This window comes from Rattus norvegicus, chromosome 17, assembly GCF_036323735.1.
Source record: "Rattus norvegicus strain BN/NHsdMcwi chromosome 17, GRCr8, whole genome shotgun sequence".
NCBI classification, from domain to species: domain Eukaryota; kingdom Metazoa; phylum Chordata; class Mammalia; order Rodentia; family Muridae; genus Rattus; species Rattus norvegicus.
In genome coordinates this window covers 52,909,743-52,930,517 of record NC_086035.1, presented here as the reverse complement: position 1 = coordinate 52,930,517, position 20,775 = coordinate 52,909,743, and the positions used below count along the sequence as shown (strand labels likewise).

General features: G+C 38.9%; 1 protein-coding gene across 13 annotated transcripts in view; it reads right to left on the bottom strand.

Annotated features, from left to right (window-relative positions):
- Positions 1-665: 665 nt before the first annotated feature.
- Sugct (succinylCoA:glutarate-CoA transferase) overlaps positions 666-20,775 on the bottom strand; it is an 857,841-nt gene continuing 837,731 nt past the window's right edge. For all 13 annotated transcript variants that reach the window (XM_039095899.2, XM_039095902.2, XM_039095898.2 and 10 more), the window contains one exon: positions 666-1,217. In XM_039095899.2, coding sequence (XP_038951827.1) covers positions 1,054-1,217 — 164 coding nt within the window. In that variant the 3' untranslated portion in view covers positions 666-1,053. The remainder of the gene's footprint in view (positions 1,218-20,775) is intronic.

Sequence of the window (20,775 nt, the reverse complement as noted above, 5' to 3'; positions counted from 1 at the left end):
TAATTCATTCTAAAATAGATAACCTGATTGCTTTTTATCTTTGAGAAAGTTTTTTTGTATCCTTAGTCACTTGGATTTCTCACTGACAAGTCAAACTACAAAGACTTAATACTGTCTCCTATAATCTTCAAGTTACAAAGAAATATTTCCTATTATTTCCCCATTTGGTATTCTTTACACTTTACACATGAGCAATTACCTCACATTTATTTAAAGTGTGTTGCATTTGGCTATGTCTCAAGATAAGGTAGCAAGAGAAGAACCACTATACCTTTTCATATACACAAACGCTCATGTCTCGAATGAATAGGTAGAAGCTGCTATTCCACAATACAGCACAGTATCACCAGGGAAAACAACGCAAAGCAAATATTTACTCTTTATGGACAGACTGAGCTCAGCTTTACTGCAGACATCAGCAAAGTCGATGGTTTAAATTACAGACTAACAAAGGTTCCATGGACATGAAATTAAGTTATACTGTTTAAAATCAATCACAGAGACTGTCATTCTGCTTGTTGCTTTTACTTCCTAACAAAGATTTAAATGGGAACTTTATGTACAAGGAGAAAATGTCAAGAGTTCTGCTCTTTTTCAGGCTTGTGTGGCAAACATTTTAGACATTAAGGCAATTAGAATAAAGAGGGCTTTTTCCAGAAAAAAAGTATTTTTATGTTTTGTTTTATTTTTCAACTGACTAATCAAAACTACAATTTATAATTTGATGTTTCCATACATGTATACATTGTGGAGGAATTAAATCAGAACAACATACCATCACCAAACAGTTATCACTTCTTTTGGATGAAAAAATTAGAATTAATCAAAGTCCACAAATAAACAAATTATATTCTGGGGCGGGGGGAATTCAAAACAGTAAGTTTCTAAATGGGCATTAGACTTTAATTCTAAAGTTACCCCAGAGATGCCAGGCAAGTAATCTTCAGTTCTCCTCACCATGCTTTGTAGTGGGATCAAGACTGGGGAAAGGCACGCACAGAGCACTCACTGTCTGGGCTGGCCAAGTGAAGTTTTCTGACGCATTCTTCTCTGTCACTCGGTTTCATGTTGCTCTATTACACCAGAGCAGAGTAGCTCTCCAATGACCCCCTCATCATATCTAAGGACCTCCTTCAGGATGTGCCTTGTGTGTTGTCCCAGCAGGGGGGGTGGCTTTGCCTCTGACATCTTGAACTTGCTGTATCTCACAGCTGGACCTGTCCAAGGAATAGAATGACAAAACCCGTTAATGACTGACCCTGGGGAGTTAATTACTCAAATAATGGAATGTTTCCATTGGACTCCAAGATTTTCTGTGCTACTTATGCCCTTGCCTATACACCATGACATTGTTTTGTTTGTTTGGAGTAGGGAGGGGAGGGTGCTTTCTTGATGTTTTGCTTGTGAGTCTAGCCTTTATTGTCCGTACCATCTCTCCAGCCCATATGTAGCTCATGCCAATGTGTAGAGAATTTCCAGCCTGTCCATAAGCATGCAATGGGCTGCATATCTGTGCCTCCTGTGTTTGCAAGCTGACAACTTCAGGGGTAGAGCCTTTACTCAGGAGGATTATAGGTTCAAGAGCACAATGACCACAGAGTTGAAGTGTATTTGTAAAGCCAGCAACCTGGCCCTACTGAAGGTAACTCAGGATTCTGTCATTGTCTACTGTATGGTTCTAAATTGTAGTTCAGCATATACTAAACCCTGATTCAGACTCTTTTCCTTGGACTTTAGTGGTACAAGAGGCTACATGACCAAGTATTTTTGTCAAGGAGACTTGTTTTGGGACCCTGGGATTTATACTTTTTAATAGAACCATCTTGGACAAATTACTTACCCTCTAAAAACTTCATATGCCACAACTGTAATATAATAATGTCTACCACACAGACTTGAGGTAAGGATTTAATTGAGACAACAGACGAAAACACTAAGAATTCCATAGTACATAATAATACACAAAACTTGCTGGCTATTATGTTTATGAAAGGCACTACATCTCTCTGGCCTCTTGAAGTTTGAGAGGATGAAGATATTTACTGTCAGCTATTTGACAGAACTGAGTCACTGTAAACAGAGGAATTCTAGCGATAATTTAAAAAATGATTACAAGTGAGTTTATTGTTCTCATTCTTCACATAACTGCAATAAAAAATGCAAAGGTTTGGCATGAGCCACATGGCTAATGATGGCATGAGGGTGCACTATAGCCACAAAAATGGTCTCATTTCCAAAAATGATGCTTCCTACTCCTCCATTGTAAAGCTTCAACAAAATTTACCTCTGCTTCTTCACTCTATATTGACTGTATTTTATATCTCAGGTGATTAGGCTTCAGGATTGCAAATTAAATAGTAGTCACGGGGAGAATTTATAAAGCAGCACATATCTATCTCTTGAGAACCTATTTGAAGATTCTAGCAAAAAAAAAAAAAAACACAACAATCCATGTTCCCTTGACTTGAAAACCGCTCTTCATCCTTTGAAGAAAGTCATCTTTCTCTAACAAAAGTTTACAGCTTCGGGAAGGACACACATGAAATCGTAAAGGAAAAAGGGTCAGATCTACCTAGTTAATCAGATCAACCAAATCAACCATGATAGTCTTAGGGTAATAGATCAAAGCCAGAATACTCACATCCTACATCTTTATTGCTGTTTTAATCTCTCTCTCTTTCTCTCTCTCTCTCTCTCTCTCTCTCTCTCTCTTTCTCTTCTCTCCCTCCCTCCCTCTGTCCCTCCCCCTCTCTCTTTCTTCCTCCTTCTCTCCCTCTGTCTCTCTCCCCCTGCCTACCTCCCTCTCTCTCTCCTACCCTCTCTCTGAGTTGTAACTGAACCTAGGGTTCTGGCCATGCTCTATCACTGAGCTCCATCCTTGTTCCTCTCTAGTCTAGTCTTGATTTGAGAACTTGACAAGAAAAATTCAACCACACCACCCATAGTTAACAGAAGTTCATTAGTACAACAGAAATATCTATTAGAAAATTATATTAATTAGAATACTTATTTGCATACCATTTGACAGAGACAGCATCCTGACATGGTCTAACACTGTCGCATTCGGTATTTTCCTACCACATGCCTTCCTCTATAGACCAAGGGTAACTTATAGTACTTTAAGTTTTCCTTTCTCTGAAACTTAGCAGAGTTTTTCTACTCATATTTTCCTGGAATGCATCATCCAGGAGGGTTTTGTCGGGGCTGGTTCTCGCCCAGTAAGGGAGGACACAAACACATTACACATTGAGAGACTGAGAAGGGATGAATGGCAATTATTCTGCTTGACTATGTCAGAGGCTTTGATCTTAAAATCAGTGGTTATGAAGGAGACAGTCTGGGACTAGAAACAGGATGGAAAGCAGAGGGTTGGATGTCTCAGTGTCAAATGGCTGACCTCATTCAGATCTGCTCTGCAAGCTTTGTAAAAAAAAAGTAGAGGCTGCCGGTATTTAACTACAAACAAAATATCCTCCAGTTATTTAAAAAAAATAGTTCAGAAAGGATTCTCCAGGAACACTAGAAACCCTCAGATGGATGTTGGTCCTATAGTAAAATCCAACTCAGTACTAGATTTAAAGATCTTTATGGTCTTTGCTGTTTTCCAACTGCCCTTAAATTTAAATATCTACAGATAAACTGCCCTGACTCAAAAATCATTGATCACATTCAGTTCAATTAAGAATGAAAAATACCACACCAAGTAAAAAGGCTAATGCTAGACATCTATACCTTCATTCAGTCAGTCAAAGATCACCAGAAGTATGAAGACTGTATGGAACAGAAAAGGAAAAACACTAAAACAATAAGCTATGGCTTAAAACAAATCAAGAAGAGAATGCTGTGCAAGAGATAAAATTGAAATTTGATGCTTTTTGATTTTTAGTGTTACATTCCAAATTAGAAATTTAGAAAAATAAGTAAAATCTATTTCTAAGCACTTAAAGAGAAAAGTATAAATAGACTAAAAATAAATGTGATAAAGAGGCCAAGAGTTCATAGAAAACAGAGAAGAATCCCAGAAAGAAGAGAAGAGAAGCTTTTGCACAAAATGCTGCAGTGAATGGAAAGAAGGAAAGTTATCAGATTCAGTCAACAGAGAATCCAGCATAACAAATGAAGGAAAGGTTGTCATCTTGGCGTTTCACATGAAATATTACAAGGCAGCATTAAAAATGGCAGAGGATCTTCCTGGGATATAGAGAGGGTAAACAAGCTCAGGGTAACAGAGAACACCACATGTGGACTTGCTGCCATGACCATCCATTTAGGTAGCCCCATTGCCTTTTACACCTTATGACACAGATTGATTTTAGACTCATACATTAAGTTGTTCGGTTAGTTGCCCGAGTCCACTATGGAACAATATGTTTGCTAGTGGGCCTTCATCGCTTTCCATGTTTCCTACAGAATAAACGGCAATCATGTCAACCCTCTTTTCTTTGCTATTGATTACTGTGGACTGTGCTTTTGACTTCTTATGTCTGTTTATAGAGTACAGACTATTGTGGCCTATATTTTACAGTTGAGAAAACTGAAGCTTTTTATAAAGTAAGTTGATTTTATAGGGTTACCCAGTTTTATAATCAGTGACAAATTTAGGATAAGAACTCTAGCTTTTTTTTATAATTATTATTACATTATTTTATTTATTTAGATGCAAAATGTTGTTCCCCTTCCTGGTTCAACCTCCCTGAGTTCTTCACCCTATCCCCACTCTACTTTGCTTCTGAAAGGGTGTTTCCCCACCAACTCATTCACCCCCACCTCACCCCTGCAAGCATCCCCCTTTCTTGGGGCATCAAGTTTCTACAGGATTAAGCACATCCTCTCCCACTGAGGTCATACAATGCTCTGCAAGGTATGTGCTGGGAACCACAGACAAGTCCATGAATTCCCTTTGGTTGGTGGCTTAGTCTTTTGGCACTCTGAGGGCTCTGGGTTAGTTGATACTGTTGTTCTTCCTATGGGGTTACAATCCCCTTTAGCTCCTTCAATCTTTCCCCTAACTCATCAATAGGGGTCCCCGGGCTTGGTCCAATGGTTGACTGTATCTGTATCTATCTCAGTCAGGTGCTGGTGGAGCCTCTCAGAGGACAGCCATTCTAGGCTCTTGTCTGTAAGCACAACATGGCAACATTAATAGTGTCAAGGTTTTGTGCCTGCACATGGGATGAATCCCAATTTGGGCTGGTCACACTAGTCTTAACAGATAAAATCCCAGTCCAGAGAAGAGGTAGTAGGTTCAAAGTCTGATGTCTAATCAAGAAGCTATTTATAACTGGTACCTGATGGCAAAGGAAAACAGTCTTCTCAGTGGAGGAAGACTACAGCTACATTCCATGTCCAAGAGGAATTGGCCAATATTAAATGCTGCCCATGTTGTTAGTTTGTTTGAATTTTATTGTGGTTTGTTTAACTTATGAATTTGTTTTTCTAGTTTTATTTTGAGAGAGAGGAAGAGAACATTTGTTGAGGAAAGAGAACATGAGTTGGGGAAGACCTGGGAGGCATTGGAAATGAGAAATAGTATAATCAAAATATATTGTATAAAATTTTAATAATCATAGTAATCATAATAATCTAAACATCTCCAGTTTTTAGATTTCATTGACTATGCTCTCTCATACAAACTATTATCTACTTATTTACTGCTAGCAATTAGATATTTTTGAGGAAATATTATTCTTATACTGATAAATTTATCCATTATTTCATTGTACTTATACGTCTGAGTATTCATCTCTCTGTCAATATTTGACGCAGACTGTTTCATTACAAATTACTCTAAAATATATACTTGGTCTGCTGTCATGGGAGGGATTATAATTTGAGACATCAAAAAAGAGTAACTAAGTTGCTACAGTCTGTTAAAATCATAAACTAATTATAAACCAAGATTACAAGAGAATAATACCATGAGCATAGTAGGCAAGGAGGTGAAAAATTGATAAAACGAATGGTCATCAAAGGCCAAATTGAAGTCCGGAGGACAGGCTTTGAGAGTTTAAAAAACATGCCATTCCTAGTTCCGACTCTGCTTGTTGCTTAGGGGTCAAGATGGTAGCCCTCAGCTTTCTGCTCTGTTGCCACGTCTTTGTTCCACCCTCCTGGATTATTCTAACCCTCTAGAACTCTAGACTCAGTGAACTCATCTTTCGTAGGCTGCCAAGGTTGTGGTGTTTTATAACAATAGAAAAATGACCAGTACAGAAGTTGGCAGCAGAGAGAGGTCTATTGTCAGAATGGAATTGACAATTTATTTTGTTTTGTTTTTTGGGTTTTTCGTTGTTGTTGTTTTTTGGTTTTGTTTTATTTTTATTTTTTGAACAGTGCAGACTTTGTAACTTGACTCTTTGAGAGGTCCGTCCGCAGTGGAGTTTAGAAGGCAGTTCTCACTGAGGAAAACTATTAGTAGCTAGTCTACAGATTGCTCCTATGATATTTTGGCAGAACAAGTAAACAAAAACAACAACAAATCTTGCTGCTTTCAGATCATGTCCTAAGAAACTGTCTGAGAATAAAGTTTAAAGTACCTTAGTGGAGGCAATGTCAAGGAAACCTAATATTGATTGGATTGCTCATCTACACTGGAATAAAGGGAAGAGTGCCCTCGGGGCATGTGCCCACTCAACTATCTTCCAACTTGTGAAAGAAAGGTTAAGGCATTTCTGCTCCTGTAAAGCAACTACAATCAAATGTGGTAGTAATGTGGCTCACGAGGAGGAAGTATGAGTAGCAAGAATCCCTGAATAAAAGCCCCTGGAAAGCAAGAGGTACTGAGAGTCCATTGCAAAATGCTGTAAAGGTACAGGCTGCATTGCATTGAGAGCCCAAGATGTTGAACATGACAGAACCAAAATATATCTATCCAGAAAACCTTCATTCAGGAGCAGAACCAGCCCAAGGAGGTACTATGTATTGCGGGTAGCAAAGCTCGAGCAAACTGAGCTCTTTGACATGAGACAAGAAGCTATGGTACTTGATGTTCATCCTGCTGAAATTCAGTCTTGTTTTTGTCAAGGATTTCTTCACTATGACCCCCATTCCTCCCTTTTGGAATATAATGCATCCTATCATTATGTGTTTAAAGTATATAATTTGCTTTTAGATTTTATAGGGGGCTAAAATTAAGACATTGCCTGAAGTCTGAGAAGAGATAATGATCTTGGGACTTCTAAAAAGTGTTGTGGTTGTGAAAGACTATAGAGATTTTTGAAGTAAAACTAAAAGCAATTTGAATTATTATACACAGTACACACACAGGTGCACACGCACACATGCACACACAAACACAGGTGCACACACACAGGCATTGGAATATGGATTGCACTAGAAAATATCAGTGAGGTAACCCAATCACAGGAAAACACACATGGTATGCACTCACTGATAAGTGTATATTAGCCCAAAAGCTTGAATTATCCAAGATACAATCCACAGACCACATGAAGCTCAAGAAGAAGGATGACCAAAGTACAGATGCTTCACTCCTTCTCAAAAGGGAAAACAAAAATATTCATGGGAGGGGATATGGAGGCAAAGTTTGGAGCAGAGACTAAAGGAACAGCCATTCAGAGCCTGCCCCACATGTGGCCCATTTATATACAGCCACCAGAATTAGATAAGATTGATGAAGCTAAGAACGGCATGCTGACAGAAATTGGATATAGATCTCTCCTGAGAGACACATCCAGAGCATGTCAAATACAGAGGTGAATGCTAGCAGCAAACAACTGAACTGAGAATGGGACACCCATTGGAGGAACTTAGAGAAAGGACGGAAAGAGTTGAAGAGGCTTGCAACCCCATAAGAACAACAAGGCCAACCAACCAGAGCTCCCAGGCTACTACCCAGAGTACACATGGACAGACCTATGGTTCCAGCTGCATATATAGCAGAGGATGGCCTTGTTGGACACCAAAGGAAGGAGAAACCCTTGGTCCTGCCAATGTTGGTCCCCCCAAGTGTAAGGGAATGTCAGGGGGAAGGGGGTGGATGGGGAGGGGAACACCCTTATAGAAGAAGGGGAGACGGAGGGGATAGGGGGCTTATGGACAGGAAACTGAGAAAGGAATAACATTTGAAATGTAAATAAAAATTATCCAATAAAAAGAAAAAGAAAAACAAGAGAGCCAAGAGAGAGAGAGAGAGAGAGAGAGAGAGAGAGAGAGAGAGAGAGAGGCAGACAGAGACAGAGACAGAGACAGAGACACAGAGAGACAGAGAGAGATCCCTCATACTCTCAGACATTTAAATACTTGGACACCACTTGATGGTGTTGTTTGGGTAAGTTTAGGAAATATGGCCATGCTGGAGACAGTGTGTTATTGGGCCAGGTTAAGGGGGTTTAAAGCCTATGCCAGTTCTAGTTTTCTGTCTCTGCTGGATGCTCACAGGTGAAAATGTAAGCCCTCATCTTCCTACTTCTACTGACAACCTGCACTCCACTATCATGGACTCTTAACTTGCAGGAACCATAACACTAAGTAAATTCTTTTTCTATATGTAGACTTGGTCATGGTATTAAATTATAGCAATAGGAAAGTAACCAATACACACAGTTAGAAGGAAAGAACTGAAACGGAATCCTGAGCATATAAAAAGAATTGTTATAGCCATTTTCCAGAGGGAGACTAAATGAACACATGGTATATTTATACAAATAAGAAGAAGTCATAGTTTCTTTTAGACATACCAAGTTTGGATACCTTTGAGACAACCAAGCCTTAAGTTGTTACATCTTTAGCTTTTAAAATATCAAACTCAAGGATGAGTTGGCCAGTATACATAGAAATTACATATCATTAACATGTCATCATTCCATAGCAATATAAGAAATTGTATTTATTCAATGTCTGTGATGCTATGCTTTCTATAATGGGTCAAAATCCAGAGAACAACTGATTGTGCAGTCGCCGAGCTGAGCCCCGGCGCCCCAAATGATGCATCAACAACACAACTCCAACTTAAGACTTGGGGAACATAATAAAAGAATGACTGTAAGTCACAGCATACTAGGAAGTCTGTAGCAAGACTGTGTCTCCAAAGAATGACAGGGAACCTACACCCATGAAACCTCAACAATATGTCTGCTTAAACAAGAACTGAACAACATTAACATCAATAGACTTACCAGTGTGGAAGAGAGAAAGCTCGTGGTTCCTACTCATAGACACAGAGCTACAAGTAAGTAGCAATTGCTAAGGGAAGAAGAATGCTTGCCCAGTGATGAACCCCGTAACTGATTATCCAATACCCGTGAAAACATGGACACTCAAGAAATGTGAAGAGAACTCAGCAGAATGTATGTGCATATACATTGCTAAAAATAAAGAGGCCATAGATCTTGAGGGAACAAAGGGAGGCAGTGCATGGGAAGAGTGGGAGAGGACACATTTAAACCATAAATATAGTTATTTTTAATTTTAAAAACTTAAAAAAACACTCTCCAGAACTTATGTTGTATGTATAGCCTTTTCTCTACTAACAAGGCTATTTTTGGTTTTTGAAAAGAGTATATGAAGTTTTTCTCATGATGGTTTTACGCATACTTCACTTTGGATAATCTCTTCTCTATCCCACTTACCTCCTTGCCCTCTTCCCAGTTCGCTATACTATCCCTGGTCTTCCACTTTCCAGTCTCATATACCATGCAAACTATTACCCCATCATCTACCCTCCTCGCCTTTGTGTTTGTGTCTTTTTGTTTTGCTTCGATTTTGTTCATTTTTTTTTTTGAGGTATGGTTTCTCTGTGTAGCCCTGGCTGTACTGGAACTCACTGTGTAGATCAGACTGGCCTTGAACTCAGATTCAGCTGCCTCTGCCTTCTGAGTGATGGGATTAAAGGCATGTGCCACTTTGTTCAGCCACACTCCCCTTAAAGTCTATTCTTCATTTCTTTTGGGCCCAAATACAATTTTATGATCAATATCCACAGGACCACACAAATAAATATACGTACATGCAAAATGAGAGAAAATGACGACATATTTGTCTTTCTGAGACTAGGTTACCTCACTGAATATACTCATTTTCAGTTCCATCCACATCCTACAAATTTCATGATTTATATTTCTTTTTTTTTTTTCTTTTTTCTTTTTTTCGGAGCTGGGGACTGAACCCAGGGCCTTGCGCTTGCTAGGCAAGCGCTCTACCACTGAGCTAAATCCCCAACCCCGATTTCATATTTCTTAATAGCAGAATAAACGTCCATTGTAAATATGTTCTGCACTTTCTTTTTCATTCATCTTTGAGGGACATCTAGCTCCGAGCCAATATCTGCTGTATCAAGAAAATTTTGTGTCCATAAGAAGAAAATTAAATGACTAAAAAGGGGTCCTCTGAGGCTCAGTATTTTAGAGGTAAGTTTAATCATTTGTAAAAGGCTTCTGTTCTGTGTCTTTAATAACATATTTCTCTAAGTTTACATTTATGGGTGGATTGCCTCCATGTTATGTCTGTGCATGCAGTACCTGCAAAGCCCAGAAGATGGCGATGTATCTTCTGGGAGCGCATTTGCAGATCGCTGCTAGTAGCCACATGGCTTCTGTGAAGCTGGGAACCTGAACCAGGTCCTCTGCAGAAATACCAAGTGCTTTTCACTGCCGAGCAGTCTCTCCAGCCCCTGGTATTTATCTTTAGCACCTACATGTCTACTTGCTTTATGGTAGAAACAAGAAGACTTTTACTTCTGAAGAAATGTTGACTCTTTTACTCACAGAAAAATACAAAGAAAGCAACTCACAGTTCTGTTCTATGTAGAGGCGAACTAAATGGGATGTTTTATGCTTTTCCTCTGTGCTACTAAAGGCCATCACAATAAAGTGCACAAAGGAAATCCATGCTATACTCTCTTCTTTTAAGGTAGATGGTGCTTTGGAAACCTGCCACTTCTTTTAGCTCGTTAACAAATATTAGGTGTATGCCAGACACCATTCTACGTGCTGAATACATTTGATCATGTGGTCCTAAGGACAAAGCCAGAACTCACTTTCACTTTCTCCAGTTAGCAAATGGAGGAAGGGAGTATGAGACACGCAGAGGAAGTCACTGCTCAGGGTTGCAGGCATAGGAAGGTACAGAGCTCAGAATGACCTTGCTTCTGAATCCCAGCTCATTTCTACCCAACCACATCATTTTGTATTATTCAGCACAAAAGAAGGAAAAAATATTTCATTTGGACAATGAACTGAATTTAGGGTTCCTAAATCAGAAACTGGCAAGGAAAGCTTCAGACTTCACCATCCCATCAGTCTATCTTCTGTCTTTCCCTCGATCAGTGTCTTATGATGTCTGCATTCATTAATTCCTCATCCTTCCAAATTAACTCATTAATTGTTAATGCTTCCCATGTAGAATACTATAGAATCACAATACCCCCAATACACAACAGTTTCTCCTATTTCTGCAAGGCAATGGGTTCCAATGCCCTTCTTTTTACTCACTTCCAAAGAAATGAAGCTTTAACTATGCTCACTGGAAATCTGTCTGGTCCAAAGCACATGGATGGCTATTGCCTGGCACACTGGAGAATTCCTCAGACTAGCCGTGTAGTCTTTTCCATCTGCGGTTTGAGGCCCTTTAGTAACAAAACCCTGGCTGTTTTGTGTCACCTCCCTTTAGAAGACATCCATAATTCTTAAGCTGAAAGGAGATCTACCCAATCTACGTGAGCGTCCCAAGCTACCATTTATCCAAGTTCAACCCACTTATCTATAAGCCAGATCAGCTTAATAATACAAACAGTTGCAGGAAACAGAGGTAGCCAAAAACATGTGGGAAACCATAATGAATATTCAAGTAACGGGAACATAATACCACATCATCCTGAGGAGAGGGCTTGTTTGAACAGTCCCTTTTTCCAGAACTGCATGCACCTCCTTTCTTAATAATGCATTCCCACAGCACTGAGACAGCCTCTTGCTCAACCCCACACAAAATGGCGACTGATCAGTAGAAAGGGTTAAGTTATTTACATAGCAGGCAAGTGTGAACTCAGTGGCAGTGAGAAGAAGACTAGAATCTAAAGCAAATAGGTCCAATTTTGTTTACTATATTTTTTCCTTTTAATTTCTTATATTGTATTAAATTTCCAAGAATACTTAAAAGCAAATAGCTGTCATATAATGTATGAAATATTATCTCAAAATGTTTTTATTTTGATGTCTTTGGCCCTCTGCTAAGATCCATGCTGTGGATAGCAACCATTTAATCTTCAGGGCTTGCTAGTGTAGAAAGAAGCCAAACTTCATTTTGCTAAAAATAATGATAGCTTAGTATCAAACGATTTCACAACTTCCCCTTCAGTTCTTGAGTTCATCATTATAACAATAACAATATTTTTTATATGGCGCCTTTTAGCCATAGCGTCCAACTTGCCAAATGGGACCATACAGTTAGAACTCATTAAACCCATTAGATATGAGATAAAAACAGATAAGACCATTTAAAGAGCATGTAATCATGGAAGAAGTCTAAAAATATGGCTTGGGACACCTTTAACCAAAGAACTCAAACTATGGCACCACTATGGGTCAGACATTTCAGAAACTCAAGACAACAGGTGGTAAGCACCACCAACGTGGGTAGGTCATCTGTGTCTCACTTGCAGTTCAGAGGTCCTTAAGATCACTTCTCTTTTAATAAATTTTCACTGTGTGCTTTTAAACTACTTTAAATTTAAAATATGTGCACTTGTGGGAATCTGTGTGGAAGAGTGTACATTCGAGTGCAAAGGCCTATGTGCAGAACAGAAACAACAGATGTCCTCAAAGCTGTGGTTATGAACTGTCCTTATGTGGACACTGGAAACGGAACTCAGGTCCTCTGGAAGAAGAGTCAGTGTTCTTAGCTACTGAGCCACTCTCCAGCACTTGACTATATTTTTAACTTGATGCTACCACTACAGTCTCATTTTCAGTTATGTCAATGGTTCTATGATCGTCATCAGTTTTGTTCAACACATGTCCAGCTTTTACCTTTCAGGAATATAACTGTATTACATGTAACCCTTGTTCAGTTGAGCCAGGCCATACAAGTTGTAGTGAATTGTGATGGAGGAGATTACTCAACTCCCTCCAGAGCTTGACTGACATTGTGTGAGATAGTAAGTCCTTCAGAAACCTGAGACTATGTGAACTCACGGTGGATGTCGCCTGCAGCATGAGCATGAACCACATCACCTTTAAAACACTGTATGCTCCATCCTGATTATAATCTGTGCCTCAGTTTAGTCCAGAGACCTCTTTGCTGCAAATCATAGAGACCTTCACTGAGCAACCTTTAAAAAAATAATTCAGTCCAGACATTCTAAATACTTTGAAGCTGCATGATAATAGTTATTATTTATCAAATACTTACATATGTTAGGCATTTGGCAAGACGTTCTCTGTATATTACTGTGTCAGATGAACTAAATGACTTTAAAAGGTATGATTACAATGAAACCATTTCATCAAAGGGGAAAGTAATGTTAAGTAACGTTATCAAAATTGCATAGCTTCTCAGCTAAAAAATTTCATTAGAACTTAGGCTGGCTAAATACAATGTGTATGCTTATTAGTACAAGGATGTACTTCCCCTCTGCATAATGTAGAAGAAAATCTGTTCTCATATGAGTGGTTGAATAAATACCACTCTTCAGCAGATGGTGTTAAAAGCAGTACTGTTTTATAAATACTTATATATTTCGTGATTGCTAATCTATTAAGGCATTTATCTTTCATTTGCAAAATGGGATAAAAAACTTGACAAATAAGGAAAGATAGATAAATCTTATTCCAATCCACTGAAATGTCATAGCAGATTATCCATTTCCCTCTGGCAAAATATATGTCCCATAAGGAAATGCTATTCATGTTCATTAGTGAACTGCTTCACCTCCAAGGACACGACCCAAACTCTCTACCGAGGCTTCTGAAAAACGTCCTGATGGAAGGAGGTCTGTCTTGGAAGCCTCCTCCAAACACTCATAGCTGTTCTTAATCATTTTTCACACCTCTGAAGATGTTGAGAATGGTTAAGAAACACCTTACTGGCAATTTGTTCTTTGCCAAAACGATCAGTTCTTTTCTTTCTCTGCCTTCTAAAATTCAAGTGGTTGATACAAGCTCTCTGGGTACATTCCCAAGAGTTTGTTTGGTTAGATTTCACCATGGAAAACAAAATTGGTTCAGCTGAAGTCTGTAGCCAGAACATTTTAAGCTTCATAGACCTTCAAAGTAGTGACCTTCTCCTCACCTCCTCTGCCTCTGTGCTCCATTAAGGAAAATACCGGAAGATGTTTCCAGTCAGAGAAGCCAGATTGCATTTCGATTCTGTTTGAGAAAAGGAACTGAGGAGAGCTGGAGCAGGTGGCTATTTGTGAATCGTACCTCAAATGAGCTTTGGAAAGTTCTGTAAATCTCTGAAAGTCTTTTGCAATGTAATAAATTTCTGGATGCCTTGGTACCTTATTAAAAGAATGAGCTTTATGTCTACATCCTTTTCACTTCTCTCCCAAGACTCTACAATCATACAAATCACAATTATGTTCAAAGACGATTGGATGCAATGAGGCCCCTGGCTCTGCTGTTGAGAAAATGAGGCTGTGTTCACTATAGGCCAGAAGAGCTGATCTTTGTATTTCTGCCTTCTTTAACTGTACAGTGCAGGTGGGAAGGTTTTAAGAGATCCTTGCTCGCCAAACTCCCATCTCAGCTGTTGCAAAACCACCCTCATGGCAAAGGCCCTGATGTTTCTTTGAAATATGGCAACTGCCAGCAGTCCCACCCATGAAATAACTCCCCCACACATGTCTAATCTTTCCTGCAACCCCTTTCTTCAGAGTATCTCATGATGTTCACTCTTCTTCCTCAATCACTCCATCTGCTAAACAGCACTGACTATCCCCCTGGACTTGGTCTGTGGGCCAACCTGGAATGCATCTCATCCGAGCAATTCCCAAGTCTACGTTGTCTTCAGAGATGCACTCAGCATGGGTGGCATGGCAACGGAGCTTTCTTTTTCTACAGCCCAGAGGAACGTTTCTTCCCTGACTCCCCATAATCTTTGATCCACTTCTTCATGGTGCATCATTATTTCTAATTTTATTATCTCTAGTCATCATTGCTAGGATCAAAGTGATGTTCCCCATTTTATATACTACATAATATTTATCATATGGTGCCATTTAAAATTATAGTTCTCAAAAGAATGTCAACAAAGCAAACAACCAACCAGAAATCTCCCATGTTCCCAGATTTGGAAACAAAGCCACTTGAAATGTTTTTAAGAAATAAAAGTACAGAGAAATATCAAAGCTTGACGACTGCTACAATTTGCACATATTTCTAAGTCAAATAATCTTGATTCTCTTCTTTAAAAAAAATATGTCATGTCCAATTCATTACCTAATTCTATTAACTACCTTTAAAATATAGAGAGAATCCAACCAACTTTTAAAACCAACCTGGAAAAGTCACCACTGCCTTCTTGCTTGAATCTGTGTGTGATGGCATCATGATAGCTTTGTCTAGGTGCTTCTCCTCACTTGATTTCCAGCGAGGACTGTGGAACCATCTTTCAAATAATTAGGTCCAATAATCTTACTCTTCAACTCAAAGTCCTGTGAAGCCTTTCCTATTTTATTCTTTAACAATGGGCTACATGCACTACCTCACCCATGCAGCTTCCCAGAGAGCCACTGTGATCATCTGCTTACCCTCCTTATTTTGTGCAGCTACATAGACCCCCTCCCTTTTACAGCATGCCTTCTCAGTGCCTCTGCCTCACTGTTGGCTCTGCATTCAACACTGTCCTTCCTGAATCCGTCTCGAATCACTCACTACCATTCTTCAGGTTTGAGCAGATCTTTCATAGCTGCATCATGTCTGTCTTTTTAGAACAGAAATTTAGGGGAGATGGGGTTTCTTGTAGCTAACAATTCCATATTACATGTCATCATGGTAGAGAAATCATAGCAGCAAGGACTTCAGGCAGATAGTCACATCACATTCATAGCCAAGAACTGAGAACTGATTCACCCATACTCGTTTTCTTGTTCTTACTGTTTCTCTAATATTTCCCATTTCAGTATGTCCTGATGGTGCCACACAGTAGATTTGGTCCTGTCTCAACAATTAAAGACAAGAAATAACTAACACTGTGACATACACTGTGGGCCAATTCTCTTCCACCATATCTTAGCCCTCTTTTGGTTCTTTCTTTTATTGTACTTTTTAAAAATCTACCATTTCTTATCTGCATCGTTTGGCTGGATGTACATGTCAAAATGGTGGGGAATCTTTACTTGTTTTCCTTAGAAACATTTTCTGAAAGACAAAGAATGAATGATTCAGCTGAGGCTTTGAATATGCTTCGGCGGTGTCTAAAACGATGAAACTTAGGATGCTGATAATTTCACACCTCTAAATTCTAGGGAAACAGTCCCGCTAAACAGACTCGAAAGCAAAATGAACTATTTTATCAATATGAATTCAAATAGATCATGCAAACTGTGTTTTTTCTTATTTCATTTGATTTATACAACTGTATAGCTTGTGTTTCTGCTACCCATCATTGGAAATATATTTCAGTACTCAAAAGATCGAACATTTCAACAGTTGTACGGAATGTTTGAGTGTGACATTCATTTTATACATTCCATAATGGAAAGGCCCTATTTTCTTTTTCTTTTTCTTTCATCTTTATTAACTTGGATATTTCTTATTTACATTTCAAATGTAATTCCCTTTCCCGATTTCTAGGCCAACATCGCCCAACACCTCCCCCTCCCCTTCTCTATGGGTGTTTCCGTCCCCATCTTCCCCCATTAATGCCCTCCTCCAACAATCACTCTAACTGGTGGTTCAGTCTTGACAGGACCAAAGGCTTCCCCTTCCACTGGTGATCTTACCAGGCTATTCATTGCTACCTATGTGGTTGGAGCCCAGGGTAAGTCCATGTATAGTCTTTGGTAGTGGCTTAGTCCCTGGAAACTATGATTGGTTGGCATTGTTGTTCATATGGGGTCTCAAGCCCCTTCAAGCTCTTTCAGTCCTTTTTAAGATTCCTTCAACAGGGGTCCCGTTCGCAGTTCAGTGGTTTAATGATGGCATTCGCCTATGTATTTGCTGTATTTTGGCTGTGTCTCTCAGGAGAGATCTACATCCGGTTCCTGTCGGCCTGCACTTCTTTGCTTCATCCATCTTATCTAGTTTGGTGGCTGTATATGTATGGGACACATGTGGGGCAGGCTCTGAATGGGTGTTCCTTCTACCTCTTTTCTAAATTTTGCCTCCCTATTCCCTCCCAAGGGTATTCTTGTTTCCCTTTTAAAGAAGGAATGAAACATTCGCATTTTGGCCATCCTTCTTGAGTTTCATGTGTTCTGTGCATCTAGGGTAATTCAAGCATTTGGGCTAATATCCACTTATCAATGAGTGCATACCATGTGTGTTTTTCTGTGATTGGGTTACCTCACTCAGGATGATATTTTCCAGTTCCATCTATTTGCCTATGAATTTCATAAAGTCATTGTTTTTGATAGCTGAGTAATATTCCATTGTGTAGATGTACCACATTTTCTGTATCCATTCCTCTGTTGAAGGGCATCTGGGTTCTTTCCAGCTTCTGGCTATTATAAATAAGGCTGCTATGAACATAGTAGAGCATGTGTCTTTTTTATATGTTGGGGCATCTTTTGGTTATATGCCCAAGAGTTGGGCATATCCTGGGTCCTCAGGTAGTTCAATGTCCAATTTTCTGGGGGACCTCAAGACTGATTTCCAGAATGGTTGTAACAGTCTGCAATCCCATCAACAATGAAGGAGTGTTCCTCTTTCTCCACATCCTCGCCAGCATTTGCTGTCACCTGAGTTTTTGATCTTAGCCATTCTCACTGGTGTGAGGTGAAATGTCAGGGTTGTTTTGATTTGCATTTCCCTTATGACTAAAGATGTTGAAGATTTCTTTAGGTGTTTCTCAGCCATTCGACATTCCTCAGCTGTGAATTCTTTGTTTAGCTCTGAACCCCATTTTTTAATAGGGCTATTTGTCTCCCTGAGGTCTAAATTCTTGAGTTCTTTGTATATTTTGGATATAAGCCCCCTATCAGTTGTAGGATTGGTAAAGATCTTCTCCCAATCTGTTGGTTGTCGTTTTGTCCTAACAACAGTGTCCTTTGCCTTACAGAAGCTTTGCAGTTTTATGAGATCCCATTTGTCAATTCTTGATCTTAGAGCATAAGCCATTGGTGTTTTGTTCAGGAAATTTTCTCCAGTGCCCATGTGTTCGAGATTCTTCCCCACTTTTTCTTCTATTAGTTTGAGTGTATCTGGTTTGATGTGGAAGTCCTTGATCCACTTGGACTTAAGCTTTGTACAGGGTGATAAGCATGGATCGATCTGCATTCTTCTACATGCTGACCTCCAGTTGAACCAGCAAAATTTGCTCAAAATGCTATCTTTTTTCCATCGGATGGTTTGGGCTCCTTTGTCAAAAATCAAGTGAACATAGGTGTGTGGGTTCATTTCTGGGTCTTCAATTCTATTCCACTGGTCTATCAATCTATCTCTGTACCAACACCATGCAGTTTTTATCACTATTGCTCTGTAATACTGCTTGAGTTCAGGGATAGTTTTTCCCCCGTAAGTTCTTTTATTGTTGAGGATAGTTTTAGCTATCCTGGGTTTTTTGTTATACCAGATGAATTTGCAAATTGTTCTGTCTAACTCTCTGAAGAATTGGATTGGTAATTTGATGGGGATTGCATTGAATCTGTAGATTGCTTTTGGTAAAATGACCATTTTTACTATATTAATCCTGCCAATACATGAGCATGGGAGATCTTTCCATCTTCTGAGGTCTTCTTCAATTTCTTTCTTCAGAGGCTTGAAGTTCTTTTTTTTTTTTTTTTTTTTTTTTTTTTTTTTTTTTTTTTTGAGGCTTGAAGTTCTTATCGTACAGATCTTTTACTTGCTTGGTTAAAGTCACACTGAGGTATTTTATATTATTTGGGACTATTATGAAGGGTGTCGTTTCCCTAATTTCTTTCTCGGCTTGTTTCTCTTTTGTGTAGAGGAAGGCTACTGATTTATTTGAGTTAATTTTATACCCAGCCAATTTGCTGAAGGTGTTAATCAGGTTTAGTAGTTCTCTGGTCGAACTTTTGGGATCACTTAAATATAGTATCATATCCTCTGCAAACAGTGATATTTTGACTTCTTCTTTTCCAATCTGTATCCCCTTGATCTCCTTTTGTTGTCTGATTGCTCTGGTTAGAATTTCAAGAACTATATTGAATAAGTAGGGAGAGAGTGGGCAGCCTTGTCTAGTCCCTGATTTTAGTGGGATTGCTTCAAGTTTCTCTCCATTTAGTTTAATGTTAGCTTCTGGTTTGCTCTATATGGCTTTTACTATGTTTAGGTATTGGCCTTGAATTCCTATTCTTTCCAGGACTTTTATCATGAAGGGGTGTTGAATTTTGTCAAAAGCTTTCTCAGCACGTAATGAAATGATCATGTAGTTTTGTTCTTTCAGTTTGTTTATATAACTGATTACATTGATGGTTTTCCATATATTAAACCATCCCTGCATGCTTGGGATGAAGCCTACTTGATCATGGTGGATGATTGTTTTGATGTGCTCTTCGATTCATTTTGCCAGAATTTTATTGAGTATTTTTGTGTCGATATTCATAAGGGAAATTGGTCTGAAGTTCTCTTTCTTTGTTGGGTCTTTGTGTGGTTTAAGTATAAGAGAAATTGTGGCTTCATAGAAGGAAATCGGTAGTGCTCCATCTGTTTCAATTTTGTGGAATAGTTTGGATAGTATCGGTATGAGGTCTTCTATGAAGGTTTGATAGAATTCTTCACTGAATCCATTGGACCTGGGCTCTTTTTGGTTGGGAGAACATTAATGACTGCTTCTATTTCGTTAGGAGTTATGGAGTTGTTTAAATGGTTTATCTGTTCCTAATTTAATTTCGGTACCTCGTAACTGTCTAGGAAATTGTCCATTTCCTGCAGATTTTCAAGTTTTTTCTTTGAATATGGGCTTTTGTAGTAGGATCTGATGATTTTTTGAATTTTCTCTGTTTCTGTAGTTATGTCTCCATTTTCATTTCTGATTTTGATAATTTAGACACACTCTCTGTATCCTCTCATTAATCTGCCTATGGGTTTATCTATCTTGTTGATTTTTTCAAGAAACCAACTTTTGGTTGTGTTGATTCTTTGTATAGTACTTTTTGTTTCTACTTGGTTGATTTAAGCTCTGAGTTTGATTATTCCCTGCCTTCTACTCCTCCTGGGTGTATTTGCTTTTTGTTCTAGAGCTTTTAGGTGTGCTGTCAAGCTGGTGATATATGCTCTCTCCTGTTTCTTTCTGCAGGCACTCAGCGCTATGAGTTTTCCTCTTAGCACAGCTTTCATTGTGTCCCATAAGTTTGGGTATGTTGTACCTTCATTTCCATTAAATTCTAAGAAGTCTTTAATTTCTTACTTCTTTCTTCCTTGACCAGGTTATCATTGAGCAGTGTTCAACTTCCATGTATATGTCGGTGTTCTTTCCTTATTGTTATTGAAGACCAGCCTGTGGTTGTCTGATAGGATGCATGGGGTTATATCTATCTTTCTGCATCTGTTGAGGCCTTTTTTATGACCCATTATATGGTCAATTTTGGAGAAAGTACCATGAGGTGGTGAGAAGAAGGTGTATCCTTTTGTTTTAGGATAGAATGTTCTATAAATATCTGTTAAGTCCATTTGGTTCATGACTTCTCTTAGTCTG